We start from the raw sequence: 26,429 nt of genomic DNA, 5'->3' as shown, positions 1-26,429 counted from the left end.
TATTCTACATCATGACAGTAAAATAGACCATCCTTAGTCAGTGTACTGCAGCAATTCCTCTCTCAACCTGTAGAAAATGCTGTGAACATCTGATTATGCATGGGGGAAAAAAATACCGTCATACCGTGAAACCGTAAAAAATTTGAAAAATACCGTGATATACATTTTTGGTAATACCGCCCAGCACTATGCACGTGGTAGACTTAAAACCAGCTACGGCTGTACTAAGCGATTGTATATGCTCCTATAGACACCAAGAGTTCATGGGGCACTTGAACCTTGTTTTGAGATAAATGCCTTTTATTCGCGATCTCTTGGATAAGTACTTCATTACCCACAATCCTGAACAATCCCACAATGATGCCTCTGATTGGTGGAAAGGCCGTTATGGTCATAGTTTGAAACTTTCTCAGCGAAAAATATTGACAAAGATGGCGGAGTCTTTTACTGCCTATGGCGAAAATCTTAATGTGATTAAAAACTTTCTTGACGAATATTGGTACTTGTATCAACAAGGATTGGGGTTTATACATCACCCAAACTTAGTCAGGGCCAATACACTATCAAATAGACCACTGTAAATGTTAGTTTAAACACTCAAACTTTTCAAGTAGCCGACAGGCTAACCTTTAGTATTTCCGACATTGTATGTCATTACATAATGCAGCTAATATTAGCCAACATGCTGCAACACAGGTATGAAATATATTATGTTTTAGTGAGTGTCCAAAGGGTGAAAGCCACTTTAAATCGGGTGACATTATTGACTGTTGTGTTCCTAGAGTCAGTTTGTGGGTTTTGTAAGGGCCAGCATGAGGGACAAGACCTACAAAGTTGTGGTGAGTTAAGCAGGGAGGTTGGTAACGTTAATGCTGCTAGCAGTGCTAGTTAACATTAGCTAGGCTACTGTAGCCTTCATACTGTATGATTCATATCAATCATTAACCTAGGAATACTTTGTGCATTTAATGAACATTTTGTGTAATAATTCACGGCAAATTAATAAACTGAATATGGTGGTCCAAGAGCAGACCATGCACCAGTCCATGCATCAGCCCGACTGAGCAGTGATGACAGCATAGGATGAGTCAGGTAACGTTACGAAGCACTGCCACGTTAACCGCTTTCACACACACACACGATATAAAATACACAATGATAAATATAAAATTCAATATCAAAACACTATTATTTACACGATTACTCCTGAAATAACTGCTATTAACTGCATATTCACTATATAAAAATCACTGTTTGGAGGAAAGGGTTCGCGTGCGGTCGCCGGTTGGAAATGGCAAAACAAATCGCGCCGATTTTGCCTATATTATTCAGTGAGGCGCGGTGGTTTTTGGGATGAGTAGTTCCTTCGCTCGGAAATAAAAATATGTACACAGTCTTGTACCTTTGACTTTTTTTGGATTTTCTCTTTGTTTTTTCACTCGAAATGATATGTTGTATGCTTATGAGTTATGCCGTAGCTGGTTAGCCTAAGACATGCTGTAAAACTCTTTAGATACGGATTTTTCCAAACGTCAATAGGACAAATGAATGGGAATCTTACATCCGGCACCTAACCGCATTTTGGCTGTGGGCGGGACTGTGCAGCTCTATAGGCTTTTGTGGATCACCTCCCATAATCTAAAATCTGAATCAACAATAACAAGCGAAATTACTTTTCTCTAGCTTGTTAACACATTTAAATGTTTAACTTTGAAAAACTGAAATAAAAATGTAGGCTGTCCAACAGGGTAAAGTTAGTTTTGGGTTGGATATGTATTTATATTTCCATAAGCCTGCAATGATAACTAGACTGCATTTCCGGTGGGAACTGCGAAAGTGTGCTTGCCCTGGTCCGGTCACCAACGTGAGCAGACAGTGACATACGCTATGCTGAACCTGGCTTGATCCAAGCATTCTAACAGTGCCTTTCAGTGTTGGAGCAGTGGCAATACCTCAAAAGCTCTATTCAACTATTGCCTTGCGGGGTGAATGCGGTTCGTTGGCTTTTACCTGTGGCCTGCCTCCGAATTTAGCTTCTATGACTAAAATCAAATCAATAAAGTAAAACAACAGCAGTGATTGGCTGCAAAAATAAATAATGTCACGCGTCTTGCACCTCTCAAACTGGGCTATCAGGTAACCTAGAGAAAATTTTGAAATTATGAAATATGACTAAGGCATTAAAATGCTGCTTTGTTTGTCAGGATATTTTTTCACTGATTTATTTTAGAAATATGAGCTATGAGTGTGAATGTTATATATTCCATGCCCTAATTCTGTTTTACTGGTTTATTTGACAAATAATCTATATGGATTTGCTCTATAAATACCTTATGTCTGTTTGGGATTGTTTGAGAGCCTATTGATGTATCTCAGAATAAAGGAATGTCCACAACATTAGTGATGGGGTTTTTTTTGTGTGTGAATGTATTTTACTTAACTTATTGAATGTAGCTGGATACTCATGAACGCATGTCTCTAATAGCCACAATAGGAGTAATTTTAGCAACACCGTATTTTGTGTGGCCCATAACGACCCAGTGGATCAGGAATTCACATTCCTTGCTTGTTGTTGGTACATTAATCCCATTCAGATTGCCACTTATCTGAGATGTAAGAGTTCAGTATAGGTTTAAGGTCTGGGGCAGGGATTTGACATTCTGTGACTTCTTCATTGAGGGCTTGCTTAGCAGCACTGTCCGCTTTCTCATTTCCCCTCAGACCAACATGGCCTGGGACCCAGCAAAAAACTACACTCAAGTTCTGGTTCTTTAGACGTTCTAGTTGATCAAGCTCAGCTTTGGTTGTACTTTTTGTGTGACATTAAAGCCTACTGGAAAGATTTTTAATTGCAATTTAATTGAATGCAATTTACTTTTACGATTAAATAAAATTAATTTATCCCCCTCACCCATAGTTTTCTATTTATTTACAAATGTACATAGGCCTACTGTAATTACATTTATACATAGTTATTCGACTGATCTTTATACTATTCATCCTGCACATAAACTTATTCTTACTACTCTTATAATGTTGTTTCTGTACTACAATGACACTGTTTCCACACTGCGTATTTTATGTACATATCTGTTATATATTTGTCATATTGAATATCCATATTTATTCTGTTTTATTACATTCTGTTAATACACTGCATATATCTATATTATTATTTCTACTATTATAATGTTACTACTACATACATTATTCTACTTATTGTATGAGATAACTGCTAATACACTGCACATATTTATATTTAATTCATATTACTCTAAACCACCTTCTGTAAATCAACTGTATACTACTGTCTACATTGCACTATATTTCTTGACCTGTCTCTGTATATTTCATCACCTTTCTATACTTTGCATCACATTGTATGCATACTGTAGCTACATGAATCACAGCTAAGATCCTTGGTTGCTATGAAGGCCAGTCGTTCTAAATGGATGGTTGCTATGGCCAAAGGCCAGTTATCTCTGCCGTTGTCAAGCGGGCATATCCTAACTTCCTATTTTAAACATCTCTATTTTACTTAGCCTACTTCCATACAGTGACTCCTATTAAGAAGTGGCCACTTCATTCGCGCTTACCGTGATTCACGCAGCAACATTATTAAATTAATCTGTCACCATATGCCTATGCCAACGTTTGCAAAGAGGAGAATCTTTTAATTTGATTCACAATGAAACGTTACATTTAATGTACATGTAAACAATGAGTAGGCTAGTTTTGGTTGTTGTTGGTGGTGTTACTGCATCCCTTAGTTATGCCTACAATGCAAAATTGTTCCCTCATGATTGTTAGACGCATTTCAAAACATCGCGATGTGAAATGCCACCACAAAACATTGTTTGTGAATCGGTCTTATTAGGAGTCCTTGCTTAAGCTGTCACAGACTCAGTCGCTACATTTAGGGCTAAAATGCTTCCTGAATTACTCTTAGTAAAAAAAAAATAGGAGTCCTAAAGTTACGAGTGACGAAGTTACGAGTACAAGCATCTCATATCAAATGACCATGGCATTACGCTAAGCAACATAAATAAAAAACATAAAGCCACACAAGAAATGAATGATGTTAAAATCTCTGCTTAGCATTCTAATAACAGAAGGGGCACATTTATGTGGACCACTACAACATGACTCATTATGTCTGTAACGTTAACTGTATAAAACACTTACTTTCAAAAAGGAAGCACACCATCCAGCACATACACATGGAAACCGATATTTTAGGTACTTGGCCACAAACTCAAAACGTGTCTCTCTGAAGCTCTGTTCTAGAATCTTTGCTCTGAAGTCTGTCCCCGTTGCTAAGCAACATCAAATAAACGAAATGACAGTCTTCCAGTATTAAATGTGGACGTGTGCTTCCGAATGGATGTGTGTGGTTTGCAATTAGAATAAACAAGAAATAACATTTCCAATAATTTCCCATGATAAATTACATAATATTTGCACCTTCCTTACTTGTGAATCTCACACCGTATTTCAAGTAGGCTACACTAGTGAAATGTAATACAACGTTGCCACCTATCGTCCAGATGTAGGCTATTTAACATTAACGTGACATTGCTTGTTTATTCTTTCGTCAACTCCATGCTTTTAGGAAAACAATCTTTTTATCATAGTTCCCTCTTCAATGAGCGATTACCAGCTCGTTTTTGTAACAGAGATAGCTGTTTATTGTCCCTAGGTTTACAGAAACACCTATTCATATTAATACAGGAAATCAAGTTAACGCTGCCGACCACTGTTTGTCTATTACATGGCCCAGAATGCCTTGCATGTCTTTACAACAAAACAACCCAGTAAAACCTCATTTCCCGTAAATATATGAATTTGCATACTTGTAACATTTTTAATAATACTCTCCCATCATGACATTTAACAATAAGGAAATGTTTTATTTGAATACCGTCAATGTGAAAACAACTCTATTATGTAAGCTATATATAGCTACTGTTCTCCTTGCTATTTCAGTTTGTAAGCCCATACTATCCCATGGCAGAGCAAGGATTTCATGATTGGGCAAGGCTGCCTAGAGACATTGTGGCTCCCCAGAAAGATTGTGCATACTTGGAAGGCATTGTGATATAGGGCTGTCACTTTTGTGAAAAAATCCTGTTCGATTTTTGAGACATAAGTGTTCATTGAATCGATTGTAAAATCGATTTTTTATGTTTACGTTTCCATTTTCAACGGCAAATATAGGCCAATTCACAAACAACTAACAGGCATTAGGACGAACGTACAGAGGGAGCTTGTAGACGCACAGGGCAGCAATATTTCTGATTATTTATTGGCGTTAAGTTTCGTGTCTGCAGTACTGCTGCAGGCTGCAACGTAGCTGTGTCTGTGTTTACGCTTAGAAATGTCAAACTAATTTACGTAGAACTCGATTGCAGTTTGCGTAGCCTACCGCTTTTGTTCTTCTCCATAGTTTGATATACCAAAAATCCAAAGTACTTCCACATCGAACTCCTCCTATCACTCGTCTCTCTCATGTCGCACAGGTTGATCGCGTTGTCCTCCATTTTTTGGCAAAACACTAGCAGCACAGCAGCTGATTGAAACAGCTGTTTCCGGTGCGTAAAATTGGTGGCAATTTTCTTTTTAGCTTTCGCAATGCTTACTGCACTTCGGAATTCTTTTATATTCTTATATTCTTGTTTGTGAATTTTGTTACATCTATCCTTTTTATTTGTTAAATTTGTTTAAAATTAATAGTGTACATATTTGGTTAAAATCAATTCCTTATTTTAGTTTTCGAAACTTGTGTTGTTTGGTCCAATCGATTGTGCAATCGATTTTCGAACGTAAAGTGACAGCCCTATTGTGATAGCAGTACAACTGCAAATGTGAAAGGTGATAGTTACCAAAAATGGATGGGTGGTTTGCCAAATGATGGAAACTTTTGGAATATTTCTTTTTTTTTTTTGCCTATGCACCCTCACACTGGAGTCCCCAGTTCATATACAAAATTTGGTATCGATATGTGACAGTGTTCCTGAGATATGGACGACTTCCTGTTTCGGAGCTTCGCCGCCGATTTCGTTTGGCTGTGACGGGCAAACACTTTCGAAAATCAAAAATCCTTCCGCTAACATTTGTGAGGCTTGGTCCAAGGATAATGTACGTCAAGTTTCGTGGCGTTCGGACCAAATTTGTGACCTGTGAAAATTTTGTTTCGCTTTCTGTTCAATCCAATATGGCGGACGAACGGCACGCCCACCTGACGTCATCTTCGCGACCAACTTACACCGGTACTGACCGGACGTTTTAAAGTTGGAACGGTGTCTCTGTCTCAAAGGGCCTAGGCGCTAGGGCTGACAAAAAATTAGGGAGACGGGAAAAATAATAATAAAAATAATAATAAAACTTAAGAACAATAAGTGTGCTGCTTTGCAAGCACACTTAATAATAATAATAATAATAATAATAATAAAACTTAAGAACAATAAGTGTGCTGCTTTGCAGCAAGCACACTTAATGAATAGGAATGGGGCATATCCCTGCACTAACCAATGTGAAACTAACTTGATCAGTGAGACGACGCCTCATCTTGGCTGTTTCAAACAGGAAACTTTGGGATTCTAAACATGTTAAACAAGGCAAAAACTAGATGTACCGCAGAGCGGTACAAAATATGACCACCGCCCAGTCCAGCACATTTTTTTCCACAAAAATAAATCACGCTGAAAGGCCTATATGATTCTAACTGTCTCACTAAATTGCATTATCCACACTCAATTCTCACTGCTATCTGCTAGACAACAAGTACCAAAACATGATTAGTTCATAGATTTCACATGTAAAATTCATTTTATACAACCCTACCCCCATCTTGCCTGTTCATAATTCTGAGAAATTCTTGAATTGTGTGCATGTGTGCGTGTACACGTTTATGTTTATGTTTATGTGTGTGGGTGTGTGTGTGTGTGTGTGTGTGTGTGCGTGCTTGTGTGTTTGCCTGCGTATGTGTGTTTGTGCATGTGCATGCATGCGTACATATGTCTACTGTGTGAGTATGTGTCATACATATGATTACTGTGAATGTATGTGTATGCGTGTGTATCTGTCTATGCACATGTGTGCACATGGAATGGTTGGGGGGGGCTACAGATCAAAACGAAAAACGATGGTTCCATGCTATCCATGTGGGGTTACATGCCCACCAAGTTTCGTGTACCCCGGTCTTTCAGTGTCCCAGGAATCCTTGTTGGTGTACGGTCACTTGGTCCCTTCTAAACCCTACGGTTCTCGAGATATTCACAGAAAACTGTGTCTGCCCTACCCTCCTTTCGGGGGGTGCAGTCCAGCAGGGGGGCTACAGATCAAAACTAAAAACGATGGACATGCGAAAAAGGACATGCTTCTCTGCGCGGCGGTCATAATAAATAATTGTCCCCAATAGTAAAATTATCAGTCCAAGAGTCAAAGGAATTTATCTTGCCGTTCAAATGCCAATTAAATCCCAAATAAAAAGAGATCTCTCCATTTTGGAGGTGAGTGTCGCTAAATAAGGTGCAGAGATTCTGTGGATTAGGCTAGGCTACTGAAGGCTAAACCTATGCAGAATCGTCCAGAGAATAGTCCAAAATAATCCAGAGATTGTTGTATAGGCTACTTTTAGTTATAAAGTAATAGGTTTGCATCCACATTTGAACAGTTTGCATGCACGCTGGGAGAGAGCATGCACAGAGATGCGCAGATCAGCGTTTGTCACCTTGCCAAAAATAAATAAGCCATCACTTTGAATCATGCCAAATGGGTCTTTGTGTGATGTTTGTAGCCTACAATTTGTAGTTTGTAGCCTACAAAAGGTGTGCCTCAGGGATCAGTATTAGGACCCTTGCTTTTCTCTATTTACACCACTTCCTTAGGTGATACCATTCGCTCCCATGGATTTGACTATCACTGTTATGCAGACGACACTCAACTTTACCTGTCTTTCCCACCTGATGACTCTAGTGTTTCCCACCGGATTTCTGCATGCCTTAAGGATATTTCAGCCTGGATGAAAGATCGGCACCTTCAGCTTAATCTCTCAAAAACAGAGTTTTTGGTGTTTCCAGCTAAAACAGCTATTCCCCAACAGATTAACATCCAGCTTGACTCAACTTCACTGACCCCAACTAGATCGGCACGGAACTTGGGCGTTGTAATTGATGACCGACTTAACTTCTCTGAGCATATAGCTTCTATTGCAAAATCATGTTGGTTTATGCTTTACAACATTAGGAAGATCAGACCTTATCGGACACAAGATTCCACACAACTTCTTGTTTAGACCATGGTCATCTCTAAGCTGGACTATTGTAATTCACTATTAGCTGGCTTACCCGCTTGTGTAACAAGATCATTACAGCTGATTCAAAATGCTGGAGCACGCCTGGTCTTCAGTCAGCCAATGAGGACACATGTAACTCCTCTCCTAGTTACTCTCCATTGGCTCCCTATAGTAGCCAGAATTAAATTTAAATCTCTCACTTTGGCCTATAGGACACTAACTAGATCTGCTCCTAGTTATTTTAATTCAATAATCAAGCCTTACATCCCCAACCGCCCACTGCGGTCTTCTGGTGAGCGTGTGAGTGTTGTGTCGACCAGTCATGAAAACTGGGTCTAATTCCAGACTCTTTTCTTCAGTGGTTCCATGTTGGTGGAATGAACTGCCCAGTGCTCTCCGTTCCTGTGGTAGTTTTGGGTCGTTTAAGAGGGGTCTAAAGACATTCCTATTCAACATATACTTAGTTGTTTAAGCGCTTATGTGTTATGGTTTATATAATGTTGTTTTATTTTAATTGGGCTGTTAATTAATTTGACATTATTGTTTATTATTGATATTCTCCTTAATGTAGTCTTAGCATGTCATTGTTTTTATATTATTGATTGAATTGACATTATTGTTTTATTATTGCCTTTCCCCTTTTTACATTGCTTTTTATTAGGCTATTGCTTGAATTGATATTATTGTGTACTACAACTATTCTCCTTACTATATTTGACCTACATTTTAATCTGTTCCCTGTTCAATTTTAAATATTATTATGTTGTTTTGTATTTATGTGTCACTTTGGACAAAGGCGTCTGCTAAATCCATAACCATAACCATAACCATAACAATTTAGCCTATTTCTAACCTTTCCCTGCCTCAACTAAATAATAGTCTGTCACACATATTAAACTTGAAATATTCATATAATATATTAATATATTAATTATGCAGCCTCAATAAAACCAAATGTCGGTCCAGTGAGTGATGGTTTGTTTTTCACCTTTAGACTAGGCTATACATTGAACTTTTCTTAGTTAGATTTTGTTTACTTTAAAGTCTGTTTAGAATTTCAAAATAATTTTGTCCACCATGCTTTCTCATGAGACTTGAAGATGTCCAATCAGACTTCAGGCTATATGCTTTCCCCGAACATCTGTTTAAAATAAGGCTGCAAAAATGTTACGTTATTCACATCCCGACACACTATTTTTTGCTCACATCGTACACGGTATGCGCTGCGCTCGCTAGGTTGCTCTTGGTTGAGGTAATGTCCCAAAGATTATTGTTGTGCTTGACGCCGGGCTCAGAGCAAAATACCTATAGCCCCCTTCACATTGCACACAGCATGTGCTATGAAACACATTACTTTCAATGGCTTGCGTGTACAAGAACAAGAACAAAGCGCAGCGCAAGCGGCATGTCTCGGGTGAGTGTTTTAATCTGTAGTGTTAATTTAGTGAAAAATTACCTTGCCTATTACTAATGAGAGTGAAATTCGCCTTGTGTTGTTGCAAGGGAGGCTGCCGTGGTTGGAGAATATGATAGTGACGTCAAGTTGGCTCGGGGCATTTTTCCTTTATCGGAGGTCGTAAATTCCGATGTGGCATGAAGGCCATATGTTCGCAGAGAACTACCTCCTCAGATTGTTCGCGATTGTTTGCAAATGTTCACGCAAGCCACTGAAAGTAGCCTAAGGCCCGTTTCACACCGGGAACGTGGCGTGAACACAACGTGTCTGTTGCATGGCGGCTGCGTGGCGTTTTCTATGTCTTTGCCTACCAGAAGCGTGTCTGTTGCCGAGCTGCAACGGCAATTAAAACGTCTCTCTAACGTAATTTTTTTTCTTCACTGTTTTAAATGGAACGCTTCCAACTGGCGTGAAAAATAGGTGTGAGTCCTATTCCTAGCCTGCACACGTTTTCGGCGTGGCTCGAGACGTGCGTGTCACGCAGGCGGTGTGCAAGGTCTAACCTGTTAACATGAGAGCCGAAATAAAAACTGACACGCTCACGCCACGCACCCGGTGTGAAACGGGCCTAATGGTCGGTTTCCACACACCGAAATTTCGCGTCGCTCTCATTGAGGTTTCAATGGAGACGAAATTCGCTCTGGTTGGGCGAAATGAGAGCGAATCGCCGAGGCAGGCGAAACAAAGTTGGCGAAAGTTTAACTTTATTCAAATGAGGACTATTCGAGAACCAATTAGGTTCACATGTTTGTGTTTGGAGGCGGAAGTAACAAAAAAGTCTGACCAAGATGGCGGAGACATCCTGAGCTGTAACACAAAAATTTGTATGTGATTAAAATGTTTCTACACGAACATTGGCACTTATATCAACACGAATTGTGGTTTATATGCCACACGAACTTAGTCAGGGCACATACACCACTAAATAGACCACTATATGTTTAAACACTCAAACTTTTCAGCTAGCCGAAAGGCCAATTGGTAGTATTTTCGGACATTGGATTGCATTGTAAACATAGCTAGACAGCTAGGCTACATGCTGCAACACAGGTACGAAATATATTATGTCTTATTGACCTTGTTGTTTATATGAACATGAATTGTTGTTTATGGGCAACATCAACTTAGTCGAGGTATAAAGACCCCTGGATATCTTCATTAAGTACTTAAACTTTTGAACTAGCTGATTAGCCTAATTAGCTTACTTGCCACCACTGGCTAGACACTGCAGTCAAAAGTTTAGCGATTTGGCCGTCACGCCCCCGAGGCGAAATTTCACTGGTCGAAATTCTCGAGATGTTTCGCTGTGTGGAAACCCACCGTAATGTGTTTCATAGCGCATACTGCGTGTCATGTGACCCCCCCCCTTAGGCTATGTCAGAGCCCGTCTACGGAGAGCCTCCCCACTCTCTATTAATCCTATACTAGTGTTGTCACGATACCAAAATTATGACTTCGATACGATACCTGCCATAAATATCACGATGCTCGATACTGAAACGATACTACAGCGAAATCCTAAGATATCTGGAAAAGAAAGGACTCATACCTCCTCCAAGTGTATTGAATCATTTGTGTTGAATTCGGTGCACTTTTGTAGTGTGCAGGTCAACTCTGGTTGGTCTGGCAGGTTCTAAACTTCCTACATAATTATCATTTTTTATTGTCAGTAAAATAGTAGGCCTACTTTGTGTGATTAAGTCCTTTATTGTTTGTTATAGTTCATTTACATTGTGTTGTTTTGGCAATAAAGTAGCTTTAAATAGCCAAACTAGGCTAGATCAAGGTCAGTGTTGAAATTACTGCATGCAAATCACTGAATGCTATGCAGAGGGGCCTAATCTTTAGGCCATCTGATGTACAGTATAGGCTACCCTAGGCCTTCCCGTGTTCATGGGATTTCTTTGACAGTTGCAAAGGTAAAAATGTGAGGATAGTCTTCTTTGCGCCCAGTGTACAAGTACGACATTCCAACCACTCAGGTCTTCATCAGATAGGCCTACACTATTAGCCTACCTGCTAGCCTATCTGTGTGCATTACTACATTACGTCTATTTCTTTGATAACATGATTTGCTACCACGTAACAATAAGCCGCTATTATTATTAGGACTCAACACGCTTTGGTGGTATTATATGCTGTGGGCTTTAATTAGTGCATTTTGGGTATCCTATCCTACATCTGGCCAATAATTATTAAACAAATTGCAGTCTACATGCCATGACAAATATTACCAGTAGTACTGACTGAACATGAAATAGATTGTTTACAAGTTATGGTAATGTTATTCTGGCGTGAACATTGCGCTTTCATCACGTTAGCACCCTATGATTACAGCTCGTTATGTCTCGTCAAAATGATTACAGCTCGTTATGTCTTGTCAAAATGCATTGATGAAGGAAGGTTCGCTTTATCCCAGAGAACCATATACTCGTTTCACTTAGGCTAGACTAAAACAGAAGAGAAGAACTTGGCACTAACCATGTAGTCGTGTTTTCTATAGCATATTCATTAACCTGTCATTTTTTGAACTCTTTAAAAATGTTGCGATATGTCTGCGAGGTGTTTAGCCAAGTTCCATGCGTAGCCTACTGCTTTTAAATGACTTTCAAACATATTTTACAAACGGGCCTCTGTGTACCTGATGGCTTGCCTTAACTATTTGTGATGTATCCAAAATAGTTGCAGATTTTACTTCACCTTTTGTTTTATCCACAAGGCCGAGGACTGTCGGCAAAGAACTATGTTGACGTTGGCTGCGCACTCACTCACTCAGAGCTGCCTGCTTGACACGCCCACTTGCCTAGATGCGTGCAAGGAGCAGTGAGAGCAGCAGTTCACACAAACACAATGTTATTATTTTAAGTATCGATTCTAAAAACGTCGAAAATCGTATTGTTTTTTGCGTGAAGGCATCGTGATACCTTTTTAGTATCGATACACCGTGCAACACTATCCTATACATACCGAATTTGGTTGCAGTTCACCAGAGTTCACCTAGATGGCGATCGCGGGCGAGTCAAACATACATGGGGTCCTATGGAGCTACATGGCTAAATTTATTGTTTTCACCTATTTAACGACAAACCCTCAGATTTTATTTTATTTTTCGCAAAATGGATATGGATTATCAATCAAAAGTGAAATAATCCGGGAGTCATGTCCTTTCGTTTTCTTACAGGTTGGGTCATTGTTGCCCATAACACGCTAGCATTGTATTTAAAAAATATAATACTCAACCAAGTGTATTTTCTTTGCCTCCCCTTTCGAATACAATATTCAAATTACTTGAAAAAAAATGATATCCCGAGAAAAGTGAATTTTGAGGCGTACAGCTCCATAGACCTCCATTCATTTTGGACTCGCCTGCGAGTGCCCTCATGTGGAACCACAGAAGGAACTGCAACCAGTTCAGAAACCGGAAGTTTTCTGAGAGTGGAAGTTCTTCCCTTATTAGACATTCTCTGCTCATATTCTGACTAGAATTTGAGTATACCTCAGGCTATTTTAAGTTGTATAATTTTCATAAATTCTTTGGAACTAGTGAAAAGGTAAATCAATGCTTGGTGCATGGACGGATTATGAACTTTCGGGCCCCTGGGCCAAGATGCATTAAGGGCCCCCCACTAATTGTGGGGTCCTCCTCCAGAAAATGTTTAATTTGTTTTATGTGATTTCCTGTATTCTGGTGCATTTTGGGGATGGTCAATACTTTAATTCAATCAGATTCATAGCCTACATCCTGATTTGTTGATATTGAGGCAATGATTCCATGCAAAGGCTTGGGCCCAAGGGCCCCTTGTGGGGTATACTACGAATCTCGATTAGTGCGTTAGCGAGGTATGTTGCGCTTAAAGCCAGGGTATGCTGTGACACGAAAGTGGATCTGTTTTAAAGCTATATCACCATGGTATCTTATGCTGTCAACCAAACCTGGTCGGGAGGAGGTTATGTGCTAAGTTATAGCTCAAATCGTGTAATTTACCGCCCACTGACCAATCAATTGTGTTGAAAAACGAAGTTCTCTCACATGTAGGATTCTGTCATATATCTTACAGGGGGCGCTCCGCCTCTACTAACATTTTGGATCTCGAATGCGCTTTAATAGTGCTGTGCGTGCAAATATCCCACTATGGACGTGCATACCATAAAACAACGGATGACAATTGATTTATTTGATGTTATAGGTTAGACACAAAAAATGACCGCAGTGTAGATTAAGCTATCGCTCATGAATGCGGAAGTAATTGTTTTTAAATTGAGGCGGTATTGTGCGTCTCCACGTTTCACAATTGCCAAACGTCATCCCTACACCGAGAATGGGCACAGATCTGAGCTGAAAGCCTAGTTTGACAAATATATCACATACCTGCTATCGTAGTATCACTTAACGTATACCCCTGAGTCAAGGCTTTGTGAAGCCTCTCTATGTCTACATAGCCTAGATATGTCTAACGTGCTTCATAGTATACCCCACTGATCCCTTAGGCCCCTATTGACAACAGTCAATAATGTGACCCGATTTAAAGTTGTTGTCACCCCTTTGGACACTCTTGAGTTCGTCCTTGAAACAGTGAAATATTCACGGGGGTTTGCTAACCATTTTACTGCAGTGTCTAGCCGGTGGTAGCATCCAGCTTTGGCTATCAGCTAGCTAGTTCAAAAGTTTAAGTACTTAATGAGGATATACAGGACTTTTTATGCCTCGACTAAGTTGATGTTGCCTATAAACAACAATTCATGTTCATAGAAACAACAAGGTCACTAAAACATAATATATTTCATACTTGTGTTGCAGCATGTAGGCTAATGTTAGCAGCATTATAATGACATTCTAATGTCTGAAAGGCTAATGATATCGGCTACCTGAAAAGTTAAGTGTTTAAACTAGCATTTACAGTGTTCTATTTGGTGTATTGGCCCTGACTAAGTTTGTGTGATATATAAACCACAATCATTGTTGATACAAGTACCAATGTTCATCTAGAAAGTTTTTATTCACATTAAGATTTTCGCAGTAAAAGACTCCGCCATCTTGGTCAGGGATTTTCGCTGAGAAAGTTTACGCACTTTCAACCAATCAGAGGCATCACTGTGGGATTGTTCAGGATTATGGGTAATGAAGTACTTATCCAAGACATCGCGAATAAAAGACATTTATCTCAAAACAAGGTTGGTGCCCCTTGAATTTTCGCCTCGAGCATATACAATCGCTTAGTACAGCCGTAGCTGGTTTTAAGTCTACGTTTTTATGGCTTATACCCCAATTGTCAATGGAGAAATTGTATTGAATTCTTACTTCCGGCGGGACTGTGGCGCACCAGGAGAAATGACATGGATTGATTTTGTTATTCACCCCTTGCATGTGACGTCACGTTTTGTTCGCGCCACAGCAAAATAGCCTAGTGGACGGCAAGAACACGAATCAAATCAATGGGTTGTAATGGGACATATCGCACAGCTAGGAGATTATAGTGAGATTTAACCGTAGTAATGCCCTTCCACGACTGTTGGCTTATTGTTTGGAATACAACAACATCCCATGTTCTTGCATAGATATATTTTGGTTTGTTTTCTTTGTGTTTCGGAAGTATTTCAACCACAAAACCATGCACAGCAGCGGTTGCTATAGCAACCATAGACTGAACAGGACGGCAGATAGCACTTAGGCAAAGTCTTTGGCAAGATCTGAATGTAAACAGATAATACCGTTCAAGTTTTTTATTTCCTATTTCTTTCAATTCTTTAACTTAAGACATGTAAGAAGTAAGTTTATTCGCTGGGCAACGTACAAACTGACTAGTTACATTAGCCCTAGCACTATGAGCTACGATAAACGTTAGCTCTAGCTAGAATAGCTAGCTTCTAAGTGTGGCAGCTAAGTTATTATTTCATGTTCTGATATGACATTCTTAACGTTTTGACTATGTTACAACTGATAAAAGCAAGACAAATAAAGTAACCAAATCGCTTTGCAATATTTTAGTCCAGAAATACTTATGGGTGTTCATTTACCATAATGTTAATTACAGTAGCCTAACTTTACGACCTAACATTATCTCCCCTTGCTGTTACCACAAGTTTTAATAACTTTACATTTGCGATCATGACCCATTTCATCTAACAACACCACTTGCATCTGTCTTTGACTATCAGACCCCAAACAGCAATACATTGAACTACAAAGGTGTTATAGTAATGGTGTTCAGTTCATCATAATCGTTATGACATAATGTAATTTGCCGTCCGTCTCCTATCTTTTTGCCGTCCAGCATGGAGCCGTCACGTGACTTAAGTCACGTGTCTGCAAGGGGTGAATAGCAGGATTGAATCCAGTTAAATGCTAGTTTGCAAAACATTTGTCTATAATGGAGCGCTCATGGTGTATGAAAAACGACTTCAACCCGCCTAAAACAACTTGTTTGTGAATGTCAGAACTCTGTAACTCTGTGGTAGGTTATGAGCGTATGCACGCGCAAGGAAACCAGGATAAACCAGAGGGCACAAAAACAGGCAAGTGTTGCCCATAGACAGTAAGGTGTTTTTCCCCAGCAATGGCGGCTGCATTCACGTATGCCACCTTAACTCGACGGACAATGCGGGATCTAGCTTTCTATTTGGAGTCAGGAATTATAGGCTACGTTTTTAACAAATCTGTCTGGAATGATTCAAAGCCTCAATAACCTCTCACCATCACCAAGTTATCCTGTTACGTGACTAATATCGGTAGCGGCCAGTCGGCTGATGTTAACATTAGCATCTATCCAAGTTACTGATCGACTCTGTTGTTTCTCTTGGTATGTTGTACACAAACAGTGCCAAAGATTTACTAACATTACTCTCGGTGAGATATTGTAGTTGAATATCCTCTCCTTCAGTTGCTTCGAACAGATTAGCCAGAGACGGCTAGTAGACAATCTTTGGAATAGCTGTCTGCAGAGCAGCAACCAGGCAGCAACGTGAAACTAGCGACAGTAACAAAAATTACAATATGGTCGCCATTCGCTAATCTTTCAAAATAAAAGTCAGAACTTATTCATTAGTTTTTCAAAACTTAACTGGAAAATTGTTATTATATATAATGGCATGTCGAATTTTTATATATAAAAGATGAAAACGCTTCTTTTTTTGATTCCATGTTTCATTATTGTCTTACAAACCTGTGGCAGTGTCATTTTCAGTCAGAACAAGCATATTGATAAAGAGAGAGAAGACATTAAATCAATATTTGCAAGAGGAATGAATAATTTTGTTCTTTGTTTGTTAACTGTATGTCATCTTTGTTTTAAATACACATATTCAAACGAAATGTTGATGAGAGTTGAGCTTTCATTCTAGGATGTCAGGAATGACACTAACATGTGTATGATAGCTTCTAGTTTAATTTGATATCATGGTCACCATCCAAGCCTTAGAATTGATCTCAACACAGAGGATACAGCAGATTAATCTCAATAGCGGCAATTGCATTCATTTTATTTGTCACCGGACACCTTAACTTTGACATCCCTAAAGCGACAACAAACATCACATTAGGGACCACTACGGATACGGGAAGATGAAGTAGGAAGCATATTTCATGACAGCCTACCTGCCTGCCTCCTTCTACTAGTGCCTCGAGGAGTTGCTTGCGTAAACTAGCCTACTGCCAGAGACAGAGGGGACATTAAACGGATTTGCCCATGTGGCCTACACAGCAAATTCACAGGTGTTACATTTCTGGTGTTATGACAAATAAACACTGTTGCAGTGATAGATGTTAAACTCTCAACACCGTTGGTGTAGATATGATACAAAAGTCAGTGATAATTTGCAGAGTTCTGATCAATAAACACCAATTGGGTGTAACGAGTTCCATCCGGGATATTTTGCACATCGCTCAAACTTCCAGCGCAGTCCGCCATTACTGAAACCCCGGCAGGATAGCAGACTTATCTCCAAGTGGTGGACAATTTTGTGTGGTAAGTTATTACATTAATCTATTTTGGGCATTCGTTGATAAAATACATATATTAGAAGTTGTGTTGCACTCTCAGACTTATAAATCTGAGATTTTGTTTTCTTTATGAAACTGTAGACTTAGGAGTTGCATTCCCGCCAGTTGTCAACTTATTTTAGCATTGAGTTGTTCAAGCTTAAATTAGCTGCTTGATAACATACTAAATTACATTCTATGTGTTTGACTTGATGTGGTGTAATGTGATAGTTATTTTAATTTTTTATTTATTTATGTTTGCGAAGTCCACGTTTGTCCGTTTGATCTAACGTTAATACATCTGCATCACCATGGCTTACGTTAGGCTAGCATTATTAGCTGTAACGTTATGGTGTGCTAACTAGGTAACGTTAACCCAGTTACATTCATGCATAATGACATCCACGTGGCCAGTCAGCTAACATTAACGTTAACGATGTAATTAGCCGCTAGTAGCTAAGATAGATAACTTAGCTAGATATTCATCTGCCAAGCGAATAACGTTACCCACAATAAAATGAAGATTGTAAAATTGTTTGCCTTTTTCATCATTTCAACAGATGTAACATCAAGTAAAGTGGATGCGATGATTATCAAGGTAAAATACCAGAACATAAAAAAATACGTCAAGATATGTGAGCCATGCTTGGATATGTTCATGACTGAAGGTAAGTTTGATATGCAGCAGTAGGCTACTATTTAGTAAGCCTCTGGTAGGCAAACGTTATCCTACGAGGTGACATGACTTAACGTTAAACTGAAATGGTTGGCTGAAGGGGAATACGTTAGCTAAAATGATTTAACTTAACTAATTTACTCTCTTAGTTGTGCAGCATGTGTACGTTCCACGACTGTCTCGACAAAAACAGAACGAGAGCTAGTTAAAAGGTGAAAAGGCAGTCGTTTTTCCTCTCCTAATTTCGCCGTCTGTTCGTTCTTTAAGTAACTTTAAGCAGAATCGATCTATCCCAGAAAACATGCGGAATGAACGACAATGACGTTCAATAATTTAGCTTCCATATGTTTGGAAAATGTCATTTTTCTGAGTAATGTAAAGTGTTACATTGAATCACCTCATGATTTGCATGTTAGTTTCTGCATGAAGTACGCTTTGTGAATAACATTACGTGATCAGTTCCATAATTTGGGCACAGATAAGCTTTAGTTTGCATGCAGCTGTTGATTTATTGAATAGGCCACGTGCATATTCATGCATTTTTCAGAATGCGAAGCTAAATTAATTTCAGTTGAAGGGGCAAAAAGTAGAGTATTATGGTCTGTAATTTGTTTGGTCCCAGTGTTATTTATATACGTACTTTAACATTTACCTTATTTAAATCGCTATAGTGTTCTGAATTAGTGCTTGTTAAACGATTCTAGGCAAACAATATTGGAGTTGGGCAGAGAAATGTCAATGTTGATATCTGTCGAATGTGCACCACCACAGTATATTTTGGATAATAGTAATATATTTATTTATTTTGTAGTCCGGGTGAAGTTCTCCATAAATGAAGACAAAACCTTGACAGTGACTGATGATGGAGGAACAGAAGTGGATGCTGATGTGTTTCCAGAGCTGGTTACCAAGGACATGTGCTTAGTCATCCATGATTCTGATGAAGGTATAATTTGTGCTTGGTTTGGGGTTTCATACAGTTGCCTTGCAAAGGCACAGAAGGAATTGTGGAACTATTTTTGAAAGTGTACATGAATGTTTTGCATTTTCCCTCTTTGCTAGAGTCGCCTATCCCTGAGTTTTCATCTAGCCTCACGGACACATGTTCGTTGTCAAGTAGTCAGGATAGTGGGACTAACCTTAGCCTGTGCAAAAGAGCACGCTTGGAGGAAGACGTGTTGCAGTGTGCTCCAGCCAGAGAGGTGAGAATGCAGAGATTTGTTTTCCGGATTATTCCCAGTTTTAAAGTTGTTGTTACAATTAATGAGTTTAACCCTCTAGGCGCCACAGGCGACTATAGTCGACAAGATGCGGTACTGAATAAAACGGCCGATTTAGTCAACTAGGGTGTCATATTTCGTTCGACTTCCACTCCACTAGATGGCAGACATGTCATACGTCATCCCCGAGTCGAAAAAAGGACACGCTTTAGACAAAAGTTTCTAGCTACAGCGCATTGAATCAGTGCATGAAATACCGGAGCTAGTGTGCGTGTGAGCCACTTTGTCAGAGCGATATTGTCAACGTCAGCGAGTATTTGCATTAGATTATCGTCTAATGGCATCAAAAAAGTTTACCTGAAATGAAGTGTTGGGTCTTCTATTCGCGGACCCTGATTCTGAAGGGGAATATCTGCCTTCAGAAAATGACGGTGATTCGTTTAGTGAGGCTTCAGATGTGTCCCTGCCTTGCAATGATGCAGCTGGACAAAGTGAGAGTTTACTCCATAGTTTAGCTTACACCAAGCACAAACGTTGAATCGTTTGCCCAATGTCACTGGTGGGAATAATGTTTCACGGGTTCGGAGTGTTCATCGGGAAGTTAGCAGGGTGTTAGTGGTGTGGCGAACGAGGCTGGAGGTAGCCTAATATCCATAGCGCTAGCTTCTGTCTTCTGAACGTGTGCCTCTCCACAATCGTGGCGACAGTAACGTGGTGGAGCCTTTGTCTAATGCCACTGGGTATGTTAGACGAGGTCGAAGTGCTCATAGGACAGTTAGGGGGAACGTAGTGGCAGTGTGGGGAGTCGCAATGAGAATGACAGTAGGCCTAGTCCGAGCTGCGCAAATTCTCTCCACTTGGCGCGCGCGAGGCAGATCTGGCCATGCTGCTCGCATGGTGGAGGTGGTGACACGCTCTCTCCCTCTCCCACACACACACACACATTAGGTCATGCATAGTCTATCACAAGATGATGGGAATGCCGGCCCTGTATGGATAGGGATAGGGAGTCATTATCTCTACAGCAAAAGGCCTGCTACATAAAAAAAAAAGTCAGCCATTTAGTAATGATTTACACTGTTGATTTGCTATCTACTTCCCTGATCATTTAGGACATACAGTACACTATGTGTTCCTTTTTGTGTGTTCATGTCCTTGTGATGTGTGTGTCTTTGTCAGCTAAGAAAAAAAACAAAAAAACATCAACAAAAACAACAAAAAGAAAAAAAATACTAACATTGTCTCTTGTCTTGTCATCTCACTCCTGATCTGTGCCTTGCCCTAAACAGGTCTTGTCTACTTGTGTTTGTGTGTCATCTGAATAATATATATGTGCCCCATACATGGAATCAGAGTGCCTACTGTATGTAGTAAATGGAAAATCTCTACAGCAAAAGGCCAGTCTACCGCTACATGCATTTGGTTTGTTTCTGCCATTTATTAGTAATGATTTACACAGTTTGTTCACTACTTACTATTTACCTGAGCATTCAGTATTGTGCAATATAGCATACAGAAGGTGAGGGACATTTTGGGGGGAAAGAAGTGGTGCATTTTATCATTCAAACATGCAACTTTTCATGAAAATTCTATAATCCAAGATGGCCGCCACCATATGACGTCATAATATGCAAATTAGATATAAACATTTAATCTCTACATACACTTTGGGTCATCCTTAATATTTCTCTAATTTACAGAAAGTCTCTATCTCTCATCACTTTTAAGATATAGCCTTTTGAAATGAAGATGTCAAAATTGATCGTTTCGGGAAAAAACCTCTGGCGCCTAAAGGGTTAATAGACATACAATTGTTTGAGATTCATGTAAAAACAAGGCAATTATTTATTTACTTTGTAACCATTATTTACTTTGTATTGACATTTTATAAATATTTGATGGTGATTCATATTTTTGCTAATCATTTCAGCTTGTTAAGAAGGTTCTGCTTGAGAAAGCTGGTGGAGCGGCAATCATGAAAGAGTATGAGGACACTGGGAGTTTGAGTGACAGTTCGAGGCGACAGATGGTCAACATTTTAGCGGCACACATGACAGAAACCGAAGGGTATGCCAGTCTTAAAGTACCTTATTCCTGTTTTTTTTTTTTTTATATGTAATAGTATTGTATTTTAATTTTAGTTTTTATTTTAGGAGAATTCCACAAAGGCTGACTAAGGAAAAATATGCCCTTGGTGTCATCACCTTGTTCCCATACCTGAAAGACCCATTCTCTAAAAAAGGCTATGTAAGTTATTTGAAACATTTGGATTAGCCAATTACTACTTATTATGTAGACTATTATGGTTAAGTATTACAAAGTATATTGTGTTGTGTTCCTCTCAGTCTAAAGCTACACAGGCACACTGGGTTAGCGCACAAATGTCAGCAGTATATAGGGGTTGTGGTAAAAAGATGTAGGGGTGGTGGTGTGACGTAGGATGCCATTTGTAAGGGAGTATTACAGAGAATGTGTTTTGTCAGGAGCATTTCTATGATGCCCAAAGTGGAACAGGATTCATCGCTTGGCGACTCAAGACCATCCAACGGAAGACTAAGCTTCGTCCTCTGTCATCTAGTTCTCCGAAGGCAGATGTCACAGGTGGTCCAACAGTCGCCAGGAATATCAGTCAAGATCAGCTTCAGGATGAGGCATGTGAAGAGGCCATTTCTCTGATGACCCATACCAATGATCGTGAGACAATATTCCAGAAGATGCAAGAGACATTCCAGTACAGGCAGAGGCTTATCCACAATCCTGCAACTTCAGCAAAAGTCTTGTCCGTGTTCCCAAGACTTTTGGACACAAAAGGATTAGTAAGTGTGTATTTGCTGATAAGGTTGTCAATTTCAACAGTGTTTTGCCTTTTGCCCTATTCTAAGTTGTACTGTGTTGTCTTTAATGTGTCAGGTTCTTCAAGACTTCAGCCTTCTCCTTGGATCTGAAACATCTGCAAGACTTCTGGAAAGATGGCCCTCATTCAAACCGAAGCTGATAAAAGAAGGAGCTGCACTTGTACAAACACCATTGCTCCAACGCCTATTGCAGTCTGCCAGGGAGGAGCAAGTGGAGCCGTCTTACAAGGTAAGTGTAAGGGGTCATGGAGTTTAACATTTTAGTTGCCATTTTAGGAAATGACCTGGGTATTTCTGGGTACTAATTTGTAGTTAGTATGTTTCCAAAATGCCTATTTTATGCATGAACGTTGAATCTGAAGAATTTAATAGTTATTTTATGACACTTCTCCAAACCCCAATCTAACCCAGGCTGGGACAGTGATATGTCCACTTTACTCCTGCTGTTGCACATCCTGTCACCTCAGCCAGCTGGGAGAAAGAGGAGTCACAAGATCAGTGCAAGTCAAGCCATAGACAACTTGGTAGTTTTTCACAAGGTGTGTAATTCCATTGGCCCACTGTATTGTCTTTGACATGAAGTGTATTCATTTGAACATGGGGACTTGATTATAATCCTTTCTCTTATGCTTCCTCCAGTCATGCCAGAGTCTTGATGAGCACTTGAATGAAGATGAACGTCGGCAGCCATATCTGCTAGCTTCGGGAACCTCCAAGCGAGCCATCAACAACTTCTACATAGCCATGGATAAGAAGCTCATTCCATGCCAAGGAAGCACCTCTCTGGCAGCATTCGACGAGCTTTTCAAGGTTCATTTTGTTTTCAGTTTGAGTTACGACGAGTCTCTTCGCAGCTTTTTTACATTCTTGCAGACCACTGTCTACAATATTGATGTGGGAACCACCAAAGAGAGCCCAAAAGTAAAGGAATTGCGAGCAAAGTTGATTAATAATGTATAGGTGTTACGTTTGTGGGACACTGCATGGCTCTGGTGGGGTCTTGATTCAACACCTTAAACTCTTACATGGCTTATATCCTGGCAAAAGGTTACGTTTGATATGTGCACAGGATGGTTGTTCTTTTGAGTTCAGAAGTTACTCTGGTTTCCGCAGACATCTTAAACGTTTACACACGGACACTAATGCTACTGAACCAAGTTGGTCAGACGAACCAATGGCTATGTCTGACATCACATCATCAGGTACGCCGGCTCTGCCTTTGGATGGGTGTGGTGATGCACATTCTATTGAGACTTTGGACTTAAATCAAGACTTGGCCAATCAAAGTGAATGTTCTTTAGTGTCAAAACATATGTGTGCTTCTGTTGTTGCAAAGTTGCAGGGCAGTGGTGTTTCAACCAATGTTATTTTGTCAGTTGTTGAAAGTATGGAGGAATGTTTGAATGATATCCACACATCCATTAAACATCAAATCTTGAAGGTTGTGCCAGAGTGCAACCCTAGTAGAAGGGCAGTTGAGGATGTGCTTACAAACTTGCAGAACCCCTTTTCTGAACTCAATACTGATAGCAAATGGAAAAAATATTTTTATACTAAATGGGGAGTTGTACAACCTGTAGAGGTGCATTTAGGAGTAAGATATGATTCTAAGAAAAACAAAGTTTCTGGAAATTATGAACAGGTACCAGTCAATGACACTTTCATCTATATACCATTGTTTAAAACACTTGATTTTATTTTCAAGAATGAGGTGATTCGCAGCCACATCCTATCGTCTACATTTAGTGATCTGTATTCTGATTTCTGCGATGGTTCTTATTTTAAGACTAATCAATTGTACTCTAAAACCGAACATGCCCTCCAGATTCAGGTTTATTACGACGATTTCGAAACCGCTAACCCTCTCGGTTCCAAGCAGGGGGTACATAAGCTCGGATGTTTGTATTTCACACTCAGAAATCTTCCACCTCATCTCAATTCTTCACTTATGAATATACATCTCATTTCTCTATTTCACTCACAAGATGCCAAGAAATATGGCTTGGATAAAATACTGACTCCTTTTCTAGATGATGTTAAAAAACTTGAAGTTCATGGAATGAAAGTGTCATTTTCTGAGGAACCTCTTTATGGAACAATATCACAGATTACAGGTGACAATTTAGGTTTGAATGGCATCCTTGGCTATGTAGAGTCTTTCAGTGCCACCTACTATTGCAGGCTATGCTTAACAGACAAGCATACAGCTCAGACTGTATTTAGTGAACATGATCCAAGGGTTGTTTTGAGATCAAGAGAGCTGAATGAGCAGCATTACAAATCCCTTGAGAACTCTGGTGATGGTTCATGCTATGGTATCAAGCACAACAGCATTCTCAATGATTTAAAATATTTTAATGTTGCAGATAATGTTGTCGTTGATATAATGCACGACCTGCTTGAAGGTGTAGCACAGTATGAAATCAAGCTACTTTTAGACTACCTCTCTCAAAATTTCATTACCAGTGAACACATCCTACTGAGAATTTATGGGTATAGCTATGGATACTTGGACCGCAAGAACAGGCCAACAAAGATCAATATGCAGGGTAATCGGCTTGGTCTTAATGCTAGTCAAACTATGTGTCTTTTGAGAAACATTCCACTCATATTTGGGAGTGTTGTTCCAGATAAAGATAAACATTGGAGTCTACTCCTCCTTCTGCTTGATATTTCTAGCATAATCTTTTCACCTAACATTTCTGAGGGTATGACTGTCTATTTGGGGTCTTTGATCGCAGAGCATCACAAATTATTTAAGGAAGTCTACCCTAGTCAGAATTTGCTCCCTAAACACCACCTAATGGTCCATTATCCAGGTGTGATTAGAAAAATTGGTCCTTTAGTCCATGTATGGACCATGCGATACGAGGCCAAACACCGTTTTTTTAAAACTAGCATTAAAAATTTCAAAAATTTGACAAAGTCTTTAGCAGTAAAGCATCAGTTAGCTACAGCCTATCATTGGGAGTCACTTACGTCACTTAAAGGTATCGAATCGGGTCCAGTGAAAACTGAAATCTTAAATGAGTTTGACTATGAGGAACTGGTCTGTGCACATTTCCAAATCGCCAAGTCCACTACTGTTTGTTCTACTGTGTGGGTAAGATGTGATGGGGTTGATTACCATTGTGGATCTATTGTTTGTGTTGATGTGGAGGATGAAATGCCGTTGTTTGGTGAAATTGTGTCAATAATTTTACAAAAACACGACATACATTTCATTTTGATGGATACTGAGACTGTTTATGTCGAGCACCTTCACGCTTTTGAGGTTAAAGAACTTAATCATTTTTATATTGTTAAAAAAGATGATTTGCAACATTACAAACCTTTTGATCTTCAGATGTCATATGGCTGTGATTTGTTGTTTTATATTGTGCCTGACTGTTGCATTTTGTAATGAGCTGAAGAATGTTTCACTGTTTAATAAATAAATGTAGTACATTTTTACATTAAGTGTTTTTGTTTTTGTTCAGCAATTCTAAAACATGCTGTATATAGCACCACAAGTAGTATTCCTTTACTCTTCTAGAGATTAAAACAAGAAGCATTATTAATGTAATATAAATGCAATCATCACTATACTAGTGTCAGTTTAACACTGGGCTTAAGTTAAATAGCAACACTTTTGGAGTTGAGTTTTCAAGAAAGAATTACATGTAAGTCCTCTGGTGTTAAAAATACTCCAATATGGTGTTTCTGCTTAACTCTCACAGTGTAAAATGTTAACACCTTGTTAGTGTTGTAACTTATAACACTTACAAAAATGTTAATTTAACACTTTTGTGGTGGTCCCCATATATACACCCATATAGTGTTAAATTTAAATCTGTCAGTGTTGAAATCCCGATTTCAAATTTGCTGTGTAGTAGGTTACTAAATAACAGTATACTGTACATGATTCAATATAACGATGCATGCTTTCCCTTTGCAATTTCAGCTGCATAG

General features: G+C 39.3%; 2 protein-coding genes across 4 annotated transcripts in view; one reads left to right on the top strand and one right to left on the bottom strand.

The window, feature by feature from the left end:
* vrk3 (VRK serine/threonine kinase 3) overlaps positions 1-16,720 on the bottom strand; it is a 78,762-nt gene extending 62,042 nt beyond the window's left edge. The window contains exon 1 of one of the 2 annotated variants that reach the window (XM_042061060.1): positions 16,587-16,720. The gene's annotated coding sequence lies outside the window, so the exon portion shown is untranslated. Of the gene's footprint in view, positions 1-16,443; positions 16,539-16,586 lie in introns of those variants that run through there. The other variant, XM_042061061.1, reaches the window with a different exon arrangement.
* A 254-nt stretch (positions 16,721-16,974) lies between these two features.
* LOC121681357 lies at positions 16,975-25,937 on the top strand. Of its 2 annotated transcripts, XM_042061065.1 has the most exons (10): positions 16,975-17,713; positions 18,288-18,395; positions 19,215-19,349; positions 19,466-19,605; positions 21,554-21,690; positions 21,777-21,870; positions 22,107-22,439; positions 22,534-22,707; positions 22,890-23,017; positions 23,118-25,937. In XM_042061065.1, exons 2-9 carry the CDS (start codon positions 18,314-18,316, stop codon positions 22,992-22,994), a joined length of 1,200 nt encoding a protein of 399 aa, XP_041916999.1. In that variant the 5' UTR covers positions 16,975-17,713; positions 18,288-18,313; the 3' UTR covers positions 22,995-23,017; positions 23,118-25,937. The 2 variants fall into 2 exon arrangements, with proteins under 2 accessions (XP_041916999.1, XP_041916998.1); XM_042061064.1 differs by lacking the exon at positions 16,975-17,713 and having other exon boundaries at positions 17,720-18,395.
* The last annotated feature ends 492 nt before the right edge of the window (positions 25,938-26,429 follow it).

This window comes from Alosa sapidissima, chromosome 14 (genome assembly GCF_018492685.1).
Source record: "Alosa sapidissima isolate fAloSap1 chromosome 14, fAloSap1.pri, whole genome shotgun sequence".
Classification (NCBI taxonomy): Eukaryota; Metazoa; Chordata; class Actinopteri; order Clupeiformes; family Clupeidae; genus Alosa; species Alosa sapidissima.
This window is presented reverse-complemented; position numbering and strand designations above follow the sequence as displayed.